The 14674-nt window shown below is 44.5% G+C and overlaps 3 protein-coding genes across 5 annotated transcripts in view; 1 reads left to right on the top strand and 2 right to left on the bottom strand.

The window, feature by feature from the left end:
* NSUN4 (NOP2/Sun RNA methyltransferase 4) overlaps positions 1-183 on the bottom strand; it is a 24964-nt gene extending 24781 nt beyond the window's left edge. The window contains exon 1 of the mRNA XM_006164235.3: positions 68-183. Coding sequence (XP_006164297.1) covers positions 68-160 — 93 coding nt within the window. The 5' untranslated portion in view covers positions 161-183. The remainder of the gene's footprint in view (positions 1-67) is intronic.
* A 3647-nt stretch (positions 184-3830) lies between these two features.
* On the bottom strand, positions 3831-14086 carry UQCRH (ubiquinol-cytochrome c reductase hinge protein). Of its 2 annotated transcripts, none has more exons than XM_006164230.3 (4): positions 13921-14077; positions 9672-9698; positions 8738-8899; positions 3831-4050 (listed from the first exon to the last, which is right to left on the bottom strand). In XM_006164230.3, the coding sequence occupies exons 1-4, from the start codon at positions 13972-13974 to the stop codon at positions 4018-4020; spliced, it is 276 nt and encodes a 91-aa protein (XP_006164292.1). In that variant the 5' UTR covers positions 13975-14077; the 3' UTR covers positions 3831-4017. The 2 variants fall into 2 exon arrangements, with proteins under 2 accessions (XP_006164292.1, XP_027622400.1); XM_027766599.1 differs by lacking the exon at positions 3831-4050 and adding an exon at positions 9007-9154 and having other exon boundaries at positions 8796-8899; positions 13921-14086.
* A 62-nt stretch (positions 14087-14148) lies between these two features.
* The window catches only part of LRRC41 (leucine rich repeat containing 41), a 22720-nt gene continuing 22194 nt past the window's right edge, over positions 14149-14674 (top strand). Inside the window, exon 1 of one of the 2 annotated variants that reach the window (XM_014582426.2) lies at positions 14149-14616. In XM_014582426.2, the coding sequence (XP_014437912.1) occupies positions 14340-14616 (277 nt within the window). In that variant the 5' untranslated portion in view covers positions 14149-14339. The remainder of the gene's footprint in view (positions 14617-14674) is intronic. The other variant, XM_014582425.2, reaches the window with a different exon arrangement.

Below are 14674 nucleotides of genomic sequence, written 5' to 3'. Positions count from 1 at the left end.
CTGGAGAAGTTTCCCGAGGAGCAGAGGCCACCGATACTCCCCTCCTGCGCCTCCAGCTGGGCCTTACCCATTTCTTCTTATGCCGATGTCTCCGCGGGACCGTCGCGAAGTCCACTCGCTTTAGCAGCTCCCGAACACTTCTCAGTATGAGCGCAGCCATGTCAGCGTGCGCTACTGGGTAGTTCCGACTAGAACCGCAGCTGAGGATTGGTGGGTTCCGGAGAGGCGGAGGGCCGGAAAGGGGAAAGGAGTTACGTCGGACGGTCCTACAGGGCTCCGCCTACTTCTGTAGGCCAGGTGTGCCTCTCTCCGGGTCAGGGGTTGCTTAGAAGGTGCTGGAAAAAGAGCAGCCTGTTTTCGGAATGGTGGCCCCGGGTAAATGCTTGGAACAATGAGAGGGACTTTGGGGGCGGACTCAGGTGGGGGATCGTGGTGGTTTGAGTACTGAAGGAATTAGCCAGGCAGAAGGGGATGGGAAGGGCCTTCGAGGCAGGAAGTGCCTAGAAGAATAGCGGAGAAATAACCTGAGATAGAAGAAAACCAGATCAGATTCGTTTTCTCTGTAGGCAGACGGATTTGCAATGAAGCTAAGGAAGCTTGAATTTCAAGGCCTGTCGTTTGCACGGCCCTTTTCAATTGTACCTAGTTTTGTGTTCTTTAGAAAGTGCCACCCAGATTGTGCAAGTTTTAGGACCCGCAGAACTTGACCCCACCAGAGAACTAGCCAGTGGAGAAAAGAGACACGATAACGTTAAGTGTTTTTTTAAACGATCAGCTTGGGCCAGAGGTGGCGTGATGGGCAGGCGGCTGGATCCCACGTGACTGACTGCAAGGTTGGAATCTTAAAATTCAACACACCAGCTTTGTGTATGCGTGCCCAAAATCACGGAGAAGGGACTGCATCTGGGCCATCCCCTCTGCAGGTGATCTCTCTCTTTCTCTATCTTCCTGCCTCGGGTGATCCCATGCTTCCTACAGCAAAACTAATAATAAAAGATCTGACATACAGTGATCTGGATAAGAAGAAGTAAGACAGGAAGATCACATGAAAGAAAATGATAGTCTGAATTAGTGGAGTGGCAGTGAGAATGAGAGGAGAGGATGGATTCCACTTCTAATTAAGAGATCAATGACAGGATTGATTGGTCCTATCTAAAATACTACCTACTACACCACCAGTTAATAGCTGTCATCTTACCCTGCTTTTAGTCTCATAAATTATTACCAACTGATATATATTATACTCTGCTAAATTATTTTCACAAGATTAAAATAATAACTCTCATGCAACTATAAAATGAATACATGGCCATTTTATTCAGCAACATAACCTCTTCACCTATTATTATTCCAAATAATGAGGGAACTAGTAACATGGTTACTCGTTCAGATCAGAATACTGGTGCATTGCAGTATAGACCCTGTTGGGGATGCTGTCTCTTTCTCTCTGTCCTTCTTGATCATGGAAGAAATATATAACCCTTGTTTTTTTTTGTTTTTGTTTTTGTTTTTTTAAACTTTGCAAGAGGATGCATGCACTCTGTGGTGAGAGAGGGGGACAGAAAGTGAGGAACCACTGCTCACAGGGTATGATCATGCCATAATTCCTTCATCTCTTTTGGGATTGCCCAATAGCATGTTTCTCAAGCCATCAGATCAGGGACTAGAACACTCAGGTGGCTAAGTAGTATCCAGCCCCCTTAACCAAGTTCCCTGCTGGCCCAGAAATACAATTTTTTTCCCCAGATTTTTGCCATAGGATGCATGTGCTCACCAGAGACACAGAGAGGGAAAGTGAGAAATCACCCTCCCAGGGGGGTGACGATACCACAATCCATTCTCCTCGCAGGATTTTGGGCTCACATGCACATGCACGTGGCATGATTTTCAAGCTGTCATGTCGAGGACTCCAACTGTGGTTGGCCATGTGGGAATCCAACGCCTTAACTACACCACCTGCTGGCCCCAAAGTACATAATCCTTTTAAAAATTCCATTTAGTACATTTTGGTACTTGTCACTTTTCTCTTCAGTATGTTAATGATTTCCTTAGAATCTTTGAGCATGTTTATAATTGTAGTTTCAAGGTCTTTAACTGGTACTTCATCATCCCTGTCATTCTGAGCCTATTGACTTTTTCTTCTGATTATATTTACCTGCTTCTTTGCATGTCTAACAACTTACTGAATGATATTGTGAAATTTCCATTGTTGAATGATGGGTTTTATTGTCTTTAAAATATTTTGGACTGGGGACTGTGGAGAGCGGCCAATCTGAGCTAACTTGGCGACCTTAAGAGGCATCATTTGCATGGCTATGAAAGCATTTGAAATGAGGTCAGATGAAATTACTTTAGGGAAAACAGAAGTAGTGTAGGCAAACTGTATGAGAGGATCAGGATAATGACAATTAGTTTGGCCAGGGAAATTAGAGTCATTTGCCAATCAGGATCTAGCAGCCCTGGTGTGTGGTGGTGTTCTTGGGTGAAAGAAACTAATAAGATTGTGGCCCTTGTCCCAGTAGTTGACTGGTGTGTGTTCTCCCTTTAATGATTAGTGTGGCTACTGCTGTGGGAAATGGAGTTAGGGACTATGTAGGAGATGATCAAAGATGTCACCACTGAAGATACAACCCCTGAGGTTGCCAAATGGCTCCAGTGGGTGTATGTGAGGCAGGAAAAATTAAGATGATTATAAGTAAATCTCTGTTCACCTGCGACAGGCATTCTGTATAGCTAATTCTACTAAGAGTTGCCCTACCTTCGAGGGTGAGCTGTCGAAGAAAAGTGGGATGAGGATCTCCTTTTAAAATGTCAAAAAGTGTGGGAACCAGCAGTTAACATAATGGCTATGTCGCTGGACTCCCACGTAGTCGACCGCGGTTCGCGTCCCGGACCTGGTGGCTTAAAACTCACACCAGGTGCGTGTGCATGATCCCGAGAGGAGAATGGAGAAGGGATTGCGGCATGGCCATCCCCCCTCGGGGGGTGATTTCTCACTTTCTGTCTGTCTGGTGAGTGCACGCGCCCTATAGGATGTGCACACCCATATCGAAAAAAAAAAAAAAAAAAAAAAAAACACAACTCTCCAAAAACAAAAAAAGTGGGACCAGCAGTTGGTGTAATGGCTATGTTGCTGGACTCCCATGTGGTCGACTACAGTTCGAATCCCAGACTTAAACTCACTTGTGTGTGCATGCTCAAGATCCCGAGGAGAATGGAGAAGGGATTGTGGATGGCCATCCCCCCTGGGAGGTGATTTCTCGCTTTCTGTCTTTCTGTCTGTCTGGCGAGTGCACGTGCTCTATAGCAAAAACCTCTCCAAAAAAAAAAAGATAATTACTGTTGGGCCAGCAGGTGGCATGGTGGTTAAAGGCACTGGATTCCAACATGGCCAAGCCAGACCTGGCGGCTTGCTTTCTCACCTTCAGTTTTTCTCTGTCTCTGGTCAAATTTGAAAAATAATAATAAGTGGAATTAAGCAAATTCCTTTAAAAATTAATTACTATTAAGTATGACAGGCATTATAATATACAAAAAATAAAATCCTTTCGCTAAGAAATACATACTTGCTAGGTAATGGGTACAAGTATTATTCTATCCTTTTTAAAAATTTTTTACTTATTATTTTTTAATTTGCTATAAGGCACATGCACTCACCAGAGAGAGAGGGAAAGTGAGAAAATAAGCTGCCAGGTCCAGGACTCAAACTGCAGTTCACCATGTAGGAGTCCAGTGCCTCAACCACCATGCCACCTGCTGGCCCCTCTATCTAATATGTTGAAATTTTCAAATTCAAAATTGTAAATTAAAAAAAAGACTGGAGTCCAGTCTGCAGGTCACAAGACTTTATTAAGATGGAATCATTGCTAATTACATAGAAATCACTTGCCTAAGCCAAAATCCATGAGGTTTATATGAACTTACAGTTCACAAATTAAATAAAAATGGCATGTTCAAAACCATTAGGAAATATCCTGAAGCCCAGAGGATGAAGGCTGGGTGACTGAGTCTGCACGTTTATTTCAAGCTGCTGAAGAGTTTGTGGGCCACCTAGATGGGGAAAAGAAAAGAATATCATCAACTAACAGCTTTTTTTTTTTTTAAAGAATTACTTTATTATTTTTTAATTTGACCAGAGAGGGAAAGTGAGAAAGCAAGCTGCCAGGTCCAGGACTTGAACTGCAGTCAGCAGTGTGGGAGTCCAGCACCTTAACTATCACGATACCTGCCAGCCCATTATTATTGTTGTTAATTTGCCAGAGAGAGAGAGAGAGAGAGAGGAAGCACCCTTTATTAGGGATGGTTACGCCACAATTTCTTTAGCTCTCCCTCCTTTTGGGATTTTGGGCATGCACACACATGTGCCCAATGTTTTTAAGCCGCCAGGTCCAGCACTCAAACCATAGCAAACTACAGCCATGTGGGATCCAACTACCTTAACCACCCCACAAGCAGCTGGCCCAATTGGCATCTTTAATGTCACAGCTCCCAAGGTCCTTCATGACTTGAAACAATACTACTGTTACTTTATTTGGCAAATTGCCAGAGGGTGCATGCACCTGCCAGAGAGGAGAGAGACAGAGAAAGTGCTCTCCAATAGGGTGTAGTCATACTGAAGTCCCTTCTCCATTTCGCCATCTTACTGAGATTTGGGGCATGTATGAACATGTGCACATGTGCCGGGTACATTTTTAAAGCCACTAGGGCCAGGATTTGAACCATAGCTATGAGGGATCCAGCTCCCTTAACCACTAGCTATAGGGCCCAGCACTTTCCATGAACTTTTAGAAGATGTTTTATACTACCCCACCCCTTCAATCTGGAACTCTCCTACTTTTTTCATTTTTTATTCTTCCTTTAAAACTTAAGTTTAGGGTTGGCCTTATAGCACCATGGTTAGGCCTTATGCATTGGGAGCTGGATTCTACCTGCCAATAATGGTTCAAATCCCAGCTCGGGTGGCTTGAAAAATACACAGGTGCATATGCCTACATGCCCAAAAAACCCTAATGGGAAGGAGAAGTGGAAGAAAAGGACTGCAGCAGGACCATGCTACCTCATGCTCTCTATCAAAAACAAAACAAAAAAAGTTTATATGTCATTTCTACAAGCCTTCTCTGTTAAGCTCCTATATCCCCCCTAAGTCTGTCCCTTGGGTCTTCCCCACAGAAACAAATCTCTCATCACAGAGCTAGTAATAGTTCACATTAATTCACCAAACACTTATAGAACACCTACTATGTGCCAGATACTGTTTGTGTGCTAAGTAAGCTACAGCTCTGTCGTTTATGGAACTTGCAGAAATAAGTTCTGATGGTAAATGCTATGAGGACAATAAAATGGGGAGGGTGAAAGGAGAGGCTGTAACAGTTTTAAAGAGGGGGTGGGGAGTTCAATGATCACCATCCTGAGAAAGTTACACTGGGGAGACTTACCACAATTTAATGGTTTTACTTCTGCCTCCTATGCTGGCTCATAAACTGAAGGAAGGGACCATGCCTGCCTCTCTCTCAGCTCCTAAGCCCACTGCTCATCTCATACAAGCGTTTAAGTATTTGCTGAATGACTGCAGAGTGAGGGGCTGTGCCAACAGGAGGGTATGTAACAAGGGAACAGATCATGACTTGCCTCTTACAGACATTTCATATAAATTGAATCCTACAACATGTGTGACTCTGACTGGCTTCTTTCATGTTAGTATGGAGCATAATGTTGGCAAGGTTTATCAATGTTTTAGCATATTTGGTACTTTATTTCTTTTTTTTTTTTAATTATGGTAAAATATATAACATAAAATTTACCATTTTAACCTTTTTTTTTTAAACATTTTTTCTAAGGAGAGATTTTTGCAATAAGGTGCATGTGCTCTCTGGAGAGACAGAAAGTGAGGGGGAAAACCCCAGGAATGGCAGCCACACCACAATCCCTTTTCCTCCATTTCTCCTCTTGGGATTTTGGGCAAACACGCATACGTGCCCAGTGTGAGTTTAAACCATTGGGTTGGAACTCAAACTGTGGTCGACTTCGTGGGAGTCCAGCAACATAACCATCATGCCACTTGCTGGTCCCACCATTTTAACCATTTCAACTGTACATTTCTATGACATTAAGTACATTCATACTGTTTTACAACCACCAATCTCCAGAGTTTTTTTATCTCCTCAAACTGAAACTGTATCCATCCAACAGTAACTCTCCATTTCTCCTACTCCCAGGTCCTGGCTATCACAGGTCTACTTTCTGTCTCTGACTACTTTAATAGAAAGATACAATAATTGTCCTTTGTGACTATGCTTAACCTCTTGAGGAACTGCCAGATTGTTTCCCAAAGGCTGTGCTACTTTTTTTTTTTTTTTTTTGGCCATTTGTTGGAGGGGGTGTGTGTATGAGCAAGAGAGAACAACCCACCAGTAGAATGTAGTCATACTGCAATCCATTTTCCTCCACTCCACCTTCCTATCAGGATTTTGGCCATGTACATACAAGAACTCAGTATGTTTTCAAACTGCCAGGGCTGGGATTCAAATCATGGTCACCCATGTCGGATCTAGATTCCTTAACCACTAAGTTACAGGACCAACACAAGTTGTACCAATTTATATTCCTATTGGGCCAGCCAATGGCATGCAGGAGGCTGGATCTCACATGACCAACTGAGCAGTTCAAGTCCTGGACCAGGCAGCTTGAAAAACACCAGGTGCATATGCACACATGCCCCAAATCCTGAGAAGAGAACAGAGGAGAAGGGATTGCAACATGGCCATCCCCTCTTGGTGCTTTCTTACTTTCTCAACCTATCTCCAGTGAGCAAACGTGCCTATAGAAAAGTAAGTATATATATATTTTCATCAGTAGCATATGACAATCTCAATTTCTCCACATCCTCTCTATCACTTGGTTTTTGATTACAGCCATTTCAGTAAGTATAAAGTGGTTTTGATTTGCATTTCCCTGATGGCTAATGATGCTGAACACATTTTCTTTTTTATATTTGCTTGTAAGACAGAGGATGCATGTACTCACTAGAGAGACAGAGAGGGAGAGGGAAAAAGCACCCCCCGGTAATGCGTGGTCCAGCTGCATTTCCCCCATCCCATCAGAATTTTGGCCACACATGTGCATGTGCACACAGCATGTTTATTCAAGCTGTCAGGCCCAGGATTTTAACTACATGGATGGCCATGTGGGAACTAGGCCCCTTATCCACTAGGCCACAGGACCAACCCAATGTTGAGAATCTCATCATACACTTATTGGGCCATCTAATTGGTTTAATAGAAGCAACTTATATATAATTTATCAATATGTAAAGTATCTCACTGTCATATGAAGGGGAATTTGAAAAGTTCATAGAAAATGGAATTAAGGGACCAGCAATTGGAGTAATGGCTATGTTGCTGAACTCCCATGTAGTCGATTGCGGTTCGAGTCCCAGACCTGGTGGCTTAAACTCACACCATGCATGCCCAAGATCCTGAGAGAAGAATAGACTGTGGCATGGCCATCCCCCTCAGGAGGTGATTTTTCATTTTCTGTCTCTCTGTCTTTCTGGCAAGCACATGCACCCTATAGCAATACCCTCTCCGAAAAAAGAAAATGGAATTAAAGTACTACTTTACTTATGTACAAAAATTTAAATCCATGCATAGTTTTTCATAATGTGCATTTCTATGAACTTGGAAGACCTCTCATACCTAAGAGTCAAGCACAAGTTTACTTAAAATAAATAAATAAATAAATTGGGGGTCAGCCAGGTAACCGAAGGTGGCTGGATCTCACATGGCTGACTGTACTGTTCCATGTGAAACATACTGGGCATGTGTGTGTGCATGCCCAAAATGAAGAGGATGGCATGGCCATCCTTTCTGGGGGAGTGCTTTCTTGCTTTCTGTCTGTCTCCTTCCTCTCTCCAGCAAGCACATGTGCCCTATAGCAAGATTTTTTTTTTAAATTGGGCCATCCCTATGGCCTAGTGGTAGAGAAAAGTGGATCCCACAGGCCAACCACAGTTCAAATCCCAGCCCAGCAGCTTGAAAAACACATCAGGTGCGTGTGCAAAAGTACCCCAAATGCCAACAGAATAGAGAAATGGAGAAAAAGGGATTGTGGTATGACCATACCCCACTGGGGGTTTGCTTTCATACTCTGTCTGTCTCTGGCAAAGGCATATACTCTCTGGCTTTAAAAAAATAATAATAAAAAAGAGGGACCAGCAGGTGGTGTGGGAATTAAGCTGCTGGATTCCCACACAGCTGACCACAACTCAAGCCCTGGACTTGGTGGCTTGAGAAACACCAGGCACATGGGCATATGTGTCCAAAATCCCTACAGGAGAAGGGACTGCGGTGTGGCCATCCCCCCTGGTGGTGGTGGTGGTAGTGGTGATTTTCTCATTTTCTGTCTGTCTCTCCATCAAGAGCACAGGCCATATAGCAAAAATCTCTCTAAAAAAAATAAGTACAAAATTCAAGTTCCCCACTATCTAGCAACGCAAGCTGGGATGTCCTTTCTCTTCTCTGAGCCTGTTTCTATCTGTAAAATGGGGATAATGACACTTATCTCCAGTAGCAGTGGTAAAGACAAGATTATTTATGGGAAATGCTCAATACTGTACCTGACATATACTGAGCCCACTGTAAATGCTTATTGATGGTCCTGCCATTGGCATGGAAAAGTCAGCACCAAGTCTTCCCTGGCCACTGTAAGCTTTTCCCTCCCTGACTTGAGATCGACTTACGCAGTGGTCCCTTGCATGCAAGAAATCAAAGAGCTCCTCTGTGCAATCCTCTTCTGTGTGTGACCGGGAGGACACACGCTCATCGCAGAGCTCTAGCCGCTCCCGGGCCTTTACACACTTCTCCAGTTGCTCGCATTGCTCTCTCACTGTTGTTAGGGGATCCTGAACGAGAAACACAAAGAACAAGATGGGGGTTTTAAGGAAGACCCACTAAACACATGCACTTTGATTAATATAACCACCAAACCAAGGTGCTGCCTCTGAATTACCGTGCAGAAGGCCAGCTGGCAGAGCCACACTGCCGCCAGAAATGGCAGAATGGGGTCTCCCAATCAATTCTGATGCTAAGTAGTGGGGAAAAGGTTCACATTCCTGCCTTCCAAGGTTGCCAGTATGCACTGAAAGCCTCAGTCCTATCTGAAAAACAAGGTAGTAAAGGAAATCTGGCCAACTGAAGTAGATCTATAGGAGGCTTTACTTATTAACACAGCATTTGGGACATATCATGCCTGAGATTTCAAGTCCCCTTGTCTGAGAACCAGGCTGTGTACTCCAATTGCCCAGCTAGAAAGGCGATGCTAATATCGAGAAAGGACCATCTAAGAACGGTTCCTTGTAGAGTTTTCTTTAGTAGGCCACAAATAGATTATTGAGTGTCAGAGCCTCAGATGACCAGCCCTGATGCTTCCCCAAGAGGCCTTGCATAGTGTGGATGACCCCTTCTTGACACCATAACTGAAGAAGCCCAGAGTCCAGAACAGAATTAGCCTCCCAGGCCCACACCCAAACAATCCACTGCACAGGAAGTGTTAAAGAGTTAGTCCACCCCCATTCTCTCCAAGGTTCAAAGACTCCTTAAAATGTCCTGAGAGTTTTATGAAGCTCAAACTTCCCACTTTTATTGAGACGGTTCCAAACCTGAGCCAGCTCTTACCACTAATTCTTCTTCTTCCTCTTCTTCCTACAAAAGGAAAACAAAATTAATGTCAGCAGCAATTTTATAAGATGCATTTCTAATCATATTATACCATAATTGGTGAGGATATATTAATCATGTTATTTTATGTTCTATATTTCATGATGTTTTGGCATTGTAGGGGCCTTGTTAACCCTGCAGATAGCCCTGCCCTCTCAGAGCTAGCTAATTCTCAGAGACAACGACTTACCTGGAAACATGCCTTTTATATGCAACCCAATCAATTTAAAGTCCATAAAGCCAACTACCTCCTTTAGTCCTTAGTCGCATATGCCAAGCTCCATTTCTCATTCCCTAAGTCATTGCAAGGACAAATATAGGCCAACTAGGGACCAGCCCTATAGCCCAGAGCCGACTGAAATGATTTAAACTATCCAATCCTAAATTTGATCAAGTTTGCCTACCCTGCCTGCCTCAGCTGTTCTTCCCGTAAAACCCAAGGCTCTGAGCCATGCTTCCCCCATCACTCCTGCTGCCTCCTGACCATCCCTGGCGCTTTTCTAAGAGGCCTTGCATGGAGTGCATGTCCCCTTCTCTTGGGAACTATAAGTAATAAACTCTTTTAAGGCAGTTGTTCCATGTCTGCCACTTTAACATACCTGGCCAAAACAAATCCTAAGTACATTTCAAGACAGAGACAGTCTCAGTTTCATTAATAAGAACTCAAGTGTGCAAACACTTTACAGTTTATAAAGCACTTTCATATATGTTATGATCTGATTAATCACAATGGTCCCGCAACAAAGTAATCCCAGCTGAGAATTAACAAATAGTAATTAGACATTTTCTGATCTAGATTCAAGGTGTCAGATGTTCAAACTGGATCAATGTTAACTTAAAAAGTATTTTGTTCTAGAGTCTTGTGAATTCCAATACTGTCAGAAATAACTGAATTTAGAGGACCAGCAGTTAGCGTAATGGCTATGTCGCTGGACTCCCATGTAGTCGACCACGGTTCGCATCCTGAACCCGGTGGCTTAAAACTCACGCCAGGCACATGTGCATGTGTGCCCAAGATCCCGAGAGGAGAATGGAGAAGGGATTGTGGCATGGCCATCCCCTCTGGAGGGTGATTTATTGCTTTCTATCTCTCTGTCTCGGGCAACCCCCCGGGCCTAAAGAAAAAAAAAAAAAAAAAAAAAAAAAAAAAAAAAAAAAACTGAATTTAGTCCTTACATCATAAACCAGGTTCAGAAGAAACTATTTTTTTGTTTGTTTTTGTTTGTTTGTTTTTTTTTTTTCTATACTCTGAACTTAAATTTGGACTATGAAAATGGCCATACCTTTTCTTTTTTATTTTTCCATCAGGCGTGTGTACTCACTGGATACAGCAAGAGAAAGAAATCACCCTCCACGGAGAATGGCCATGCTGCAACCCATTCTCCTCTTGGGATTTTGAGTATGCACACACACATGCTTGGAATGATTTTCAAGCTGCAGGGTCTGGGTTCAGACCAAGGTCGGCCATGTGAGTGTCCAGCACCTTCACCACCACACCACCTGCTGGCCCCAAAACTGCTCTTTAGCCATAAGTATAGATGGTGATGGTCACTGTTTACTGGATTGCTGAATTCCCAGGACCCTTGGTAGAGTAAGTATCTAAGTCCACAATGGTCAGTCATAATTCCACCTATGAGCTTGAAACATCAGGCCCTTCCAACTGACCTCTGACTAAAAGGCACAGTCCTTTACACTTGGTTTCCTTTCTTCCGAGGGGAGCACTGTGAAAAATTACCCTTTGGAGCATGAGCATAGGCCTAATATGGGGCATGGCAGTGTCTTAACAATATGTCAGAAATAAGTGTTGGCATGCCTGTGCATTTAGGTGCTCACATCGGGGGGGAAGGAAAAGAAAGGGTACATGGGGAAATAAAAAGAACTAGCTCAGGGGCTGGCTGGTGGCATGGTGGTTAAGGTGCTAAACCCCCATGTGGCCAACCACAGTTCAAGTGCCAAACCTGATGGCTTACTTTCTCTCTCTCTCTGTCCCTCTCTGATCCCCCCCAAAAAAGAACCAGCTCTGCAATGATTATGTTTTCAAAATCCCAGTACAATCTGTTTCATTCTCTATCATGCTATTCAGGGAAGGGACCCCAAATCTTCACAAGCTAGAAGTGAGGACTAGGATAGATTCAACTGTAATCCAAGTTATTTATTCTCATAACTGGTGATTTCTTCAAAACATGAAGATAGCACCTAAATTTTAGTTTTTTCATTAAATGATGTTTCCTAATCTTGTTTGTTTAAATTCATACTTAAAAAGCTTTTCCACACCCGGGCATGTGTGCGTGCGTGCCCAAGATCCTGAGAGGAGAATAGAGGAGAAGGGATTACAGCATGACTATCCCCCCTGGGTGATGACTTCTCGCTTTCTATCTCTATGTCTCTGTCTGTCTGGTGAGCGCACGCGCCCTATAGTGAAAAACCTCTCCAAAAAAAAAAAAAAAAGCTTTTCCACAAAAAAACTAAAAGCACATTCTGCCTACGTTAGAAACCAGAAATGAGTATTCTAGAAGCAAAGCCTTCATATCATTTCCATAGGAGCAATCTTTTTTTTTTTTTTTTTTTGGAGAGGTTTTTGCTATAGGGTGCGTGCACTTGAGAGAAAGAGATAGAAAGCGAGAAATCACCCCCCGGGGGGATGGCCATGCCACAATCCCTTCTCCATTCTCCTCTCGGATCTTGGGCATGCACACACAAGTGCCCAGCATGAGTTTAAGCCGCCAGATCTGGGACTCGAATCGAGGTTGGCTACATGGGAGTCCAATGACATAGCCATTATGCCAACTGTTGGTCCCCTGTATGAGCAATCTTACAACACTGATTGTTTTGGGTAAAAAACATCATGGTATTTTCTTTAAAAAATCCAAATAAAAGAATATAGACTATCTCATGTAAAATTTCTGGTCAGTGAGAAAAAACAAGGTCACACGAAATAAGATCTCATCTCTGAGAATCATGGATTCTGTGTAAAATTTCTTAACTTTCCATTTTTTTCTTACGGTTTTTGCCATAGGGTATGTGCACTTACTGATGAAAGTCACACAGAGAGAGAGAAAGTGAGAAATCATCCTCCCAAGGGGGATGGCCACTCTGCAAACCCCTCTCCATTCACCTAGCTAGATTATGGACACACATGCACATGGCTTTAGTCTCAAGCCTCCCAGTCCAGGACGCAAACCAAGGTCAGCCATGCAGGAGTCCAGCACTTTAACCATCACACCACCTGTTGGCCCCAAAACATCTTAATTTTCTTAATTATAAACTTGACTGCTATTTATTTTCCTTATCTACTGCAGTGGTGAGTCCTGCTTTTTTGAACTGGCTCTACTTCTGAAAATAAGACAACTATAGCTAAAATTAAGAGACAAACGAGTTTCCGACTATTCTGGATCTATAAGCCCAGAATTGGTGTCCTAAGGTGACCAGAGAACAAATGAACAAAAATGAAATGAGATTAAAAACAAAAAGCTAATACTTTTGAAAAGCAGTGTAAACTGTGAATAATAGTCCCAACTCTAGAACAGTGCTCCATGGGTTCAACTCCTGGCTGCACCATTTGTTAGCTGTTATGCATCCCTACACAAGACATTTAACCTCTTTATGCTTGTTTTCTCACCTGTAAAAACGGTCATAGTAATAGCACCTAACACTCAGCTCATAGGAATACTGTGCAGATCAAATGAATGAATACACATAGGACATTTGGAACAGTAAGCAGTCAATCTAGGAAACAGTTTCCTTTTCCATCACAGAATTCTACTGCATGTTTCTATACAGAGACACCACCCCACCCCCAAAGAAAAAGAAACCACTTTGCATAGAAACTAGGCTAAGGCCAGATATTCCGAACCTCCAAAGAGAGGGTAAGAGTTCCCGACCTGAGCTGGGGTAAGGCCTAGGGTTGGTCTGTTTGCGCCCCAAACCTGTCAAATCAGGTGCTCAGAACACCTGGTTGAAAATGCAGATACTATTTTTACAAAAGGCTACTCGATGCAGTTCTCATTAAACATTCACCACACTCAGAATGGGGAAGCCGAGGCCCAGAGAAAGCTCGGTCATCTACTCAATGTCACTGGAAGGGGAAAGGTCGAAGGAACCAGCTCCCCCGAACTTGCAAACCCCAGGTGGGAAACCTGGGCTAAGAGGGCCCGGGGCGCGGGCCGAGCCCCGGAGCAGGAAAGCGGGTCGAATCGTCTAGCCTCACCTCCTTAGGATCTCCGGACCCGGTCAGCATCTTTCGCTCGTCCTCCAGTCCCATGTCCTGCTACGGTTCTGGATCCAACACGAGCAGCAACAGCGGCACCTGCTCCACTGCAGAACCAAGAAGGACTCGTAAGGGTCACTGGGCGGATATCCGGCGACCTGGCCGGAAGTGCGGCATACCCATCGTAGCCGCGAACACATGCTCCGATTGGCATGTACTACCGGCGACGCGCCGAAGGTAGGGGTGGCTGGCCTTTGCATCTGAGGCGGCTTTGCGACGAGGCATCCCCTCAGTCACGACAGACCCCAATATAGTGATGCAGACGCTGTTTCAAGGCAGACGGCCCTGAGCGACTCAGGAAGCATGCTCGTTTCCTCGCCCTTCCTTTCGCGCGGTTCCCTGTCTTACCTATATCGCTTATGGAGCCGTCCTATCTGCTGACCTTTTCAAGATGGCGGTCCGCGGGTGCCACTCTCGGGCTCGCGCACCTCCCCAAGATGGCGGCGCCCGGGGCCTGGCGCGCCCGGAGTTGCTGGTTCTGTGAGGTAGCGGCGGCAACAACCATGGAGGCCACGTCCCGGGAGGCGGCGCCAGCGAAGAGCTCGGCCTCGGGCCCCAGCGCTCCCCCCGCCCTGTTCGAGCTGTGCGGGCGGGCGGTGAGCGCCCATATGGGGGTTCTGGAGAGCGGGGTGTGGGGTAAGTCGCGGGGTGAGGGGCTACCTCTGGCAACGAGCAGGGGCGGGCCAGGGGGCGG

The sequence above is a fragment of the Tupaia chinensis genome, unplaced genomic scaffold (assembly GCF_000334495.1).
Source record: "Tupaia chinensis unplaced genomic scaffold, TupChi_1.0 Scaffold143599_1, whole genome shotgun sequence".
NCBI lineage: Eukaryota > Metazoa > Chordata > Mammalia > Scandentia > Tupaiidae > Tupaia > Tupaia belangeri.
The sequence above is the reverse complement of the archived record's forward strand: the minus strand, read 5'-3'. Positions and strand labels throughout refer to the sequence as shown.

What these genes read in the sequence shown, in the direction of transcription:
- UQCRH (XM_027766599.1), bottom strand. Translation starts at nt 13,974, where the DNA reads ATGGGACTGGAGGACGAGCGAAAGATGCTGACCGGGTCCGGAGATCCT. An exon ending in GGTCCGGAGATCCTAAGGAG is followed by an intron (nt 9,699 to 13,920) that starts GTGAGGCTAGAC and finishes TTCCTTTTGTAG; the next exon opens with GAAGAAGAGGAAGAAGAAGA. An exon ending in AGGAAGAAGAAGAATTAGTG is followed by an intron (nt 9,155 to 9,671) that starts GTAAGAGCTGGC and finishes CTTGTTTTTCAG; the next exon opens with ATAGGACTGAGGCTTTCAGT.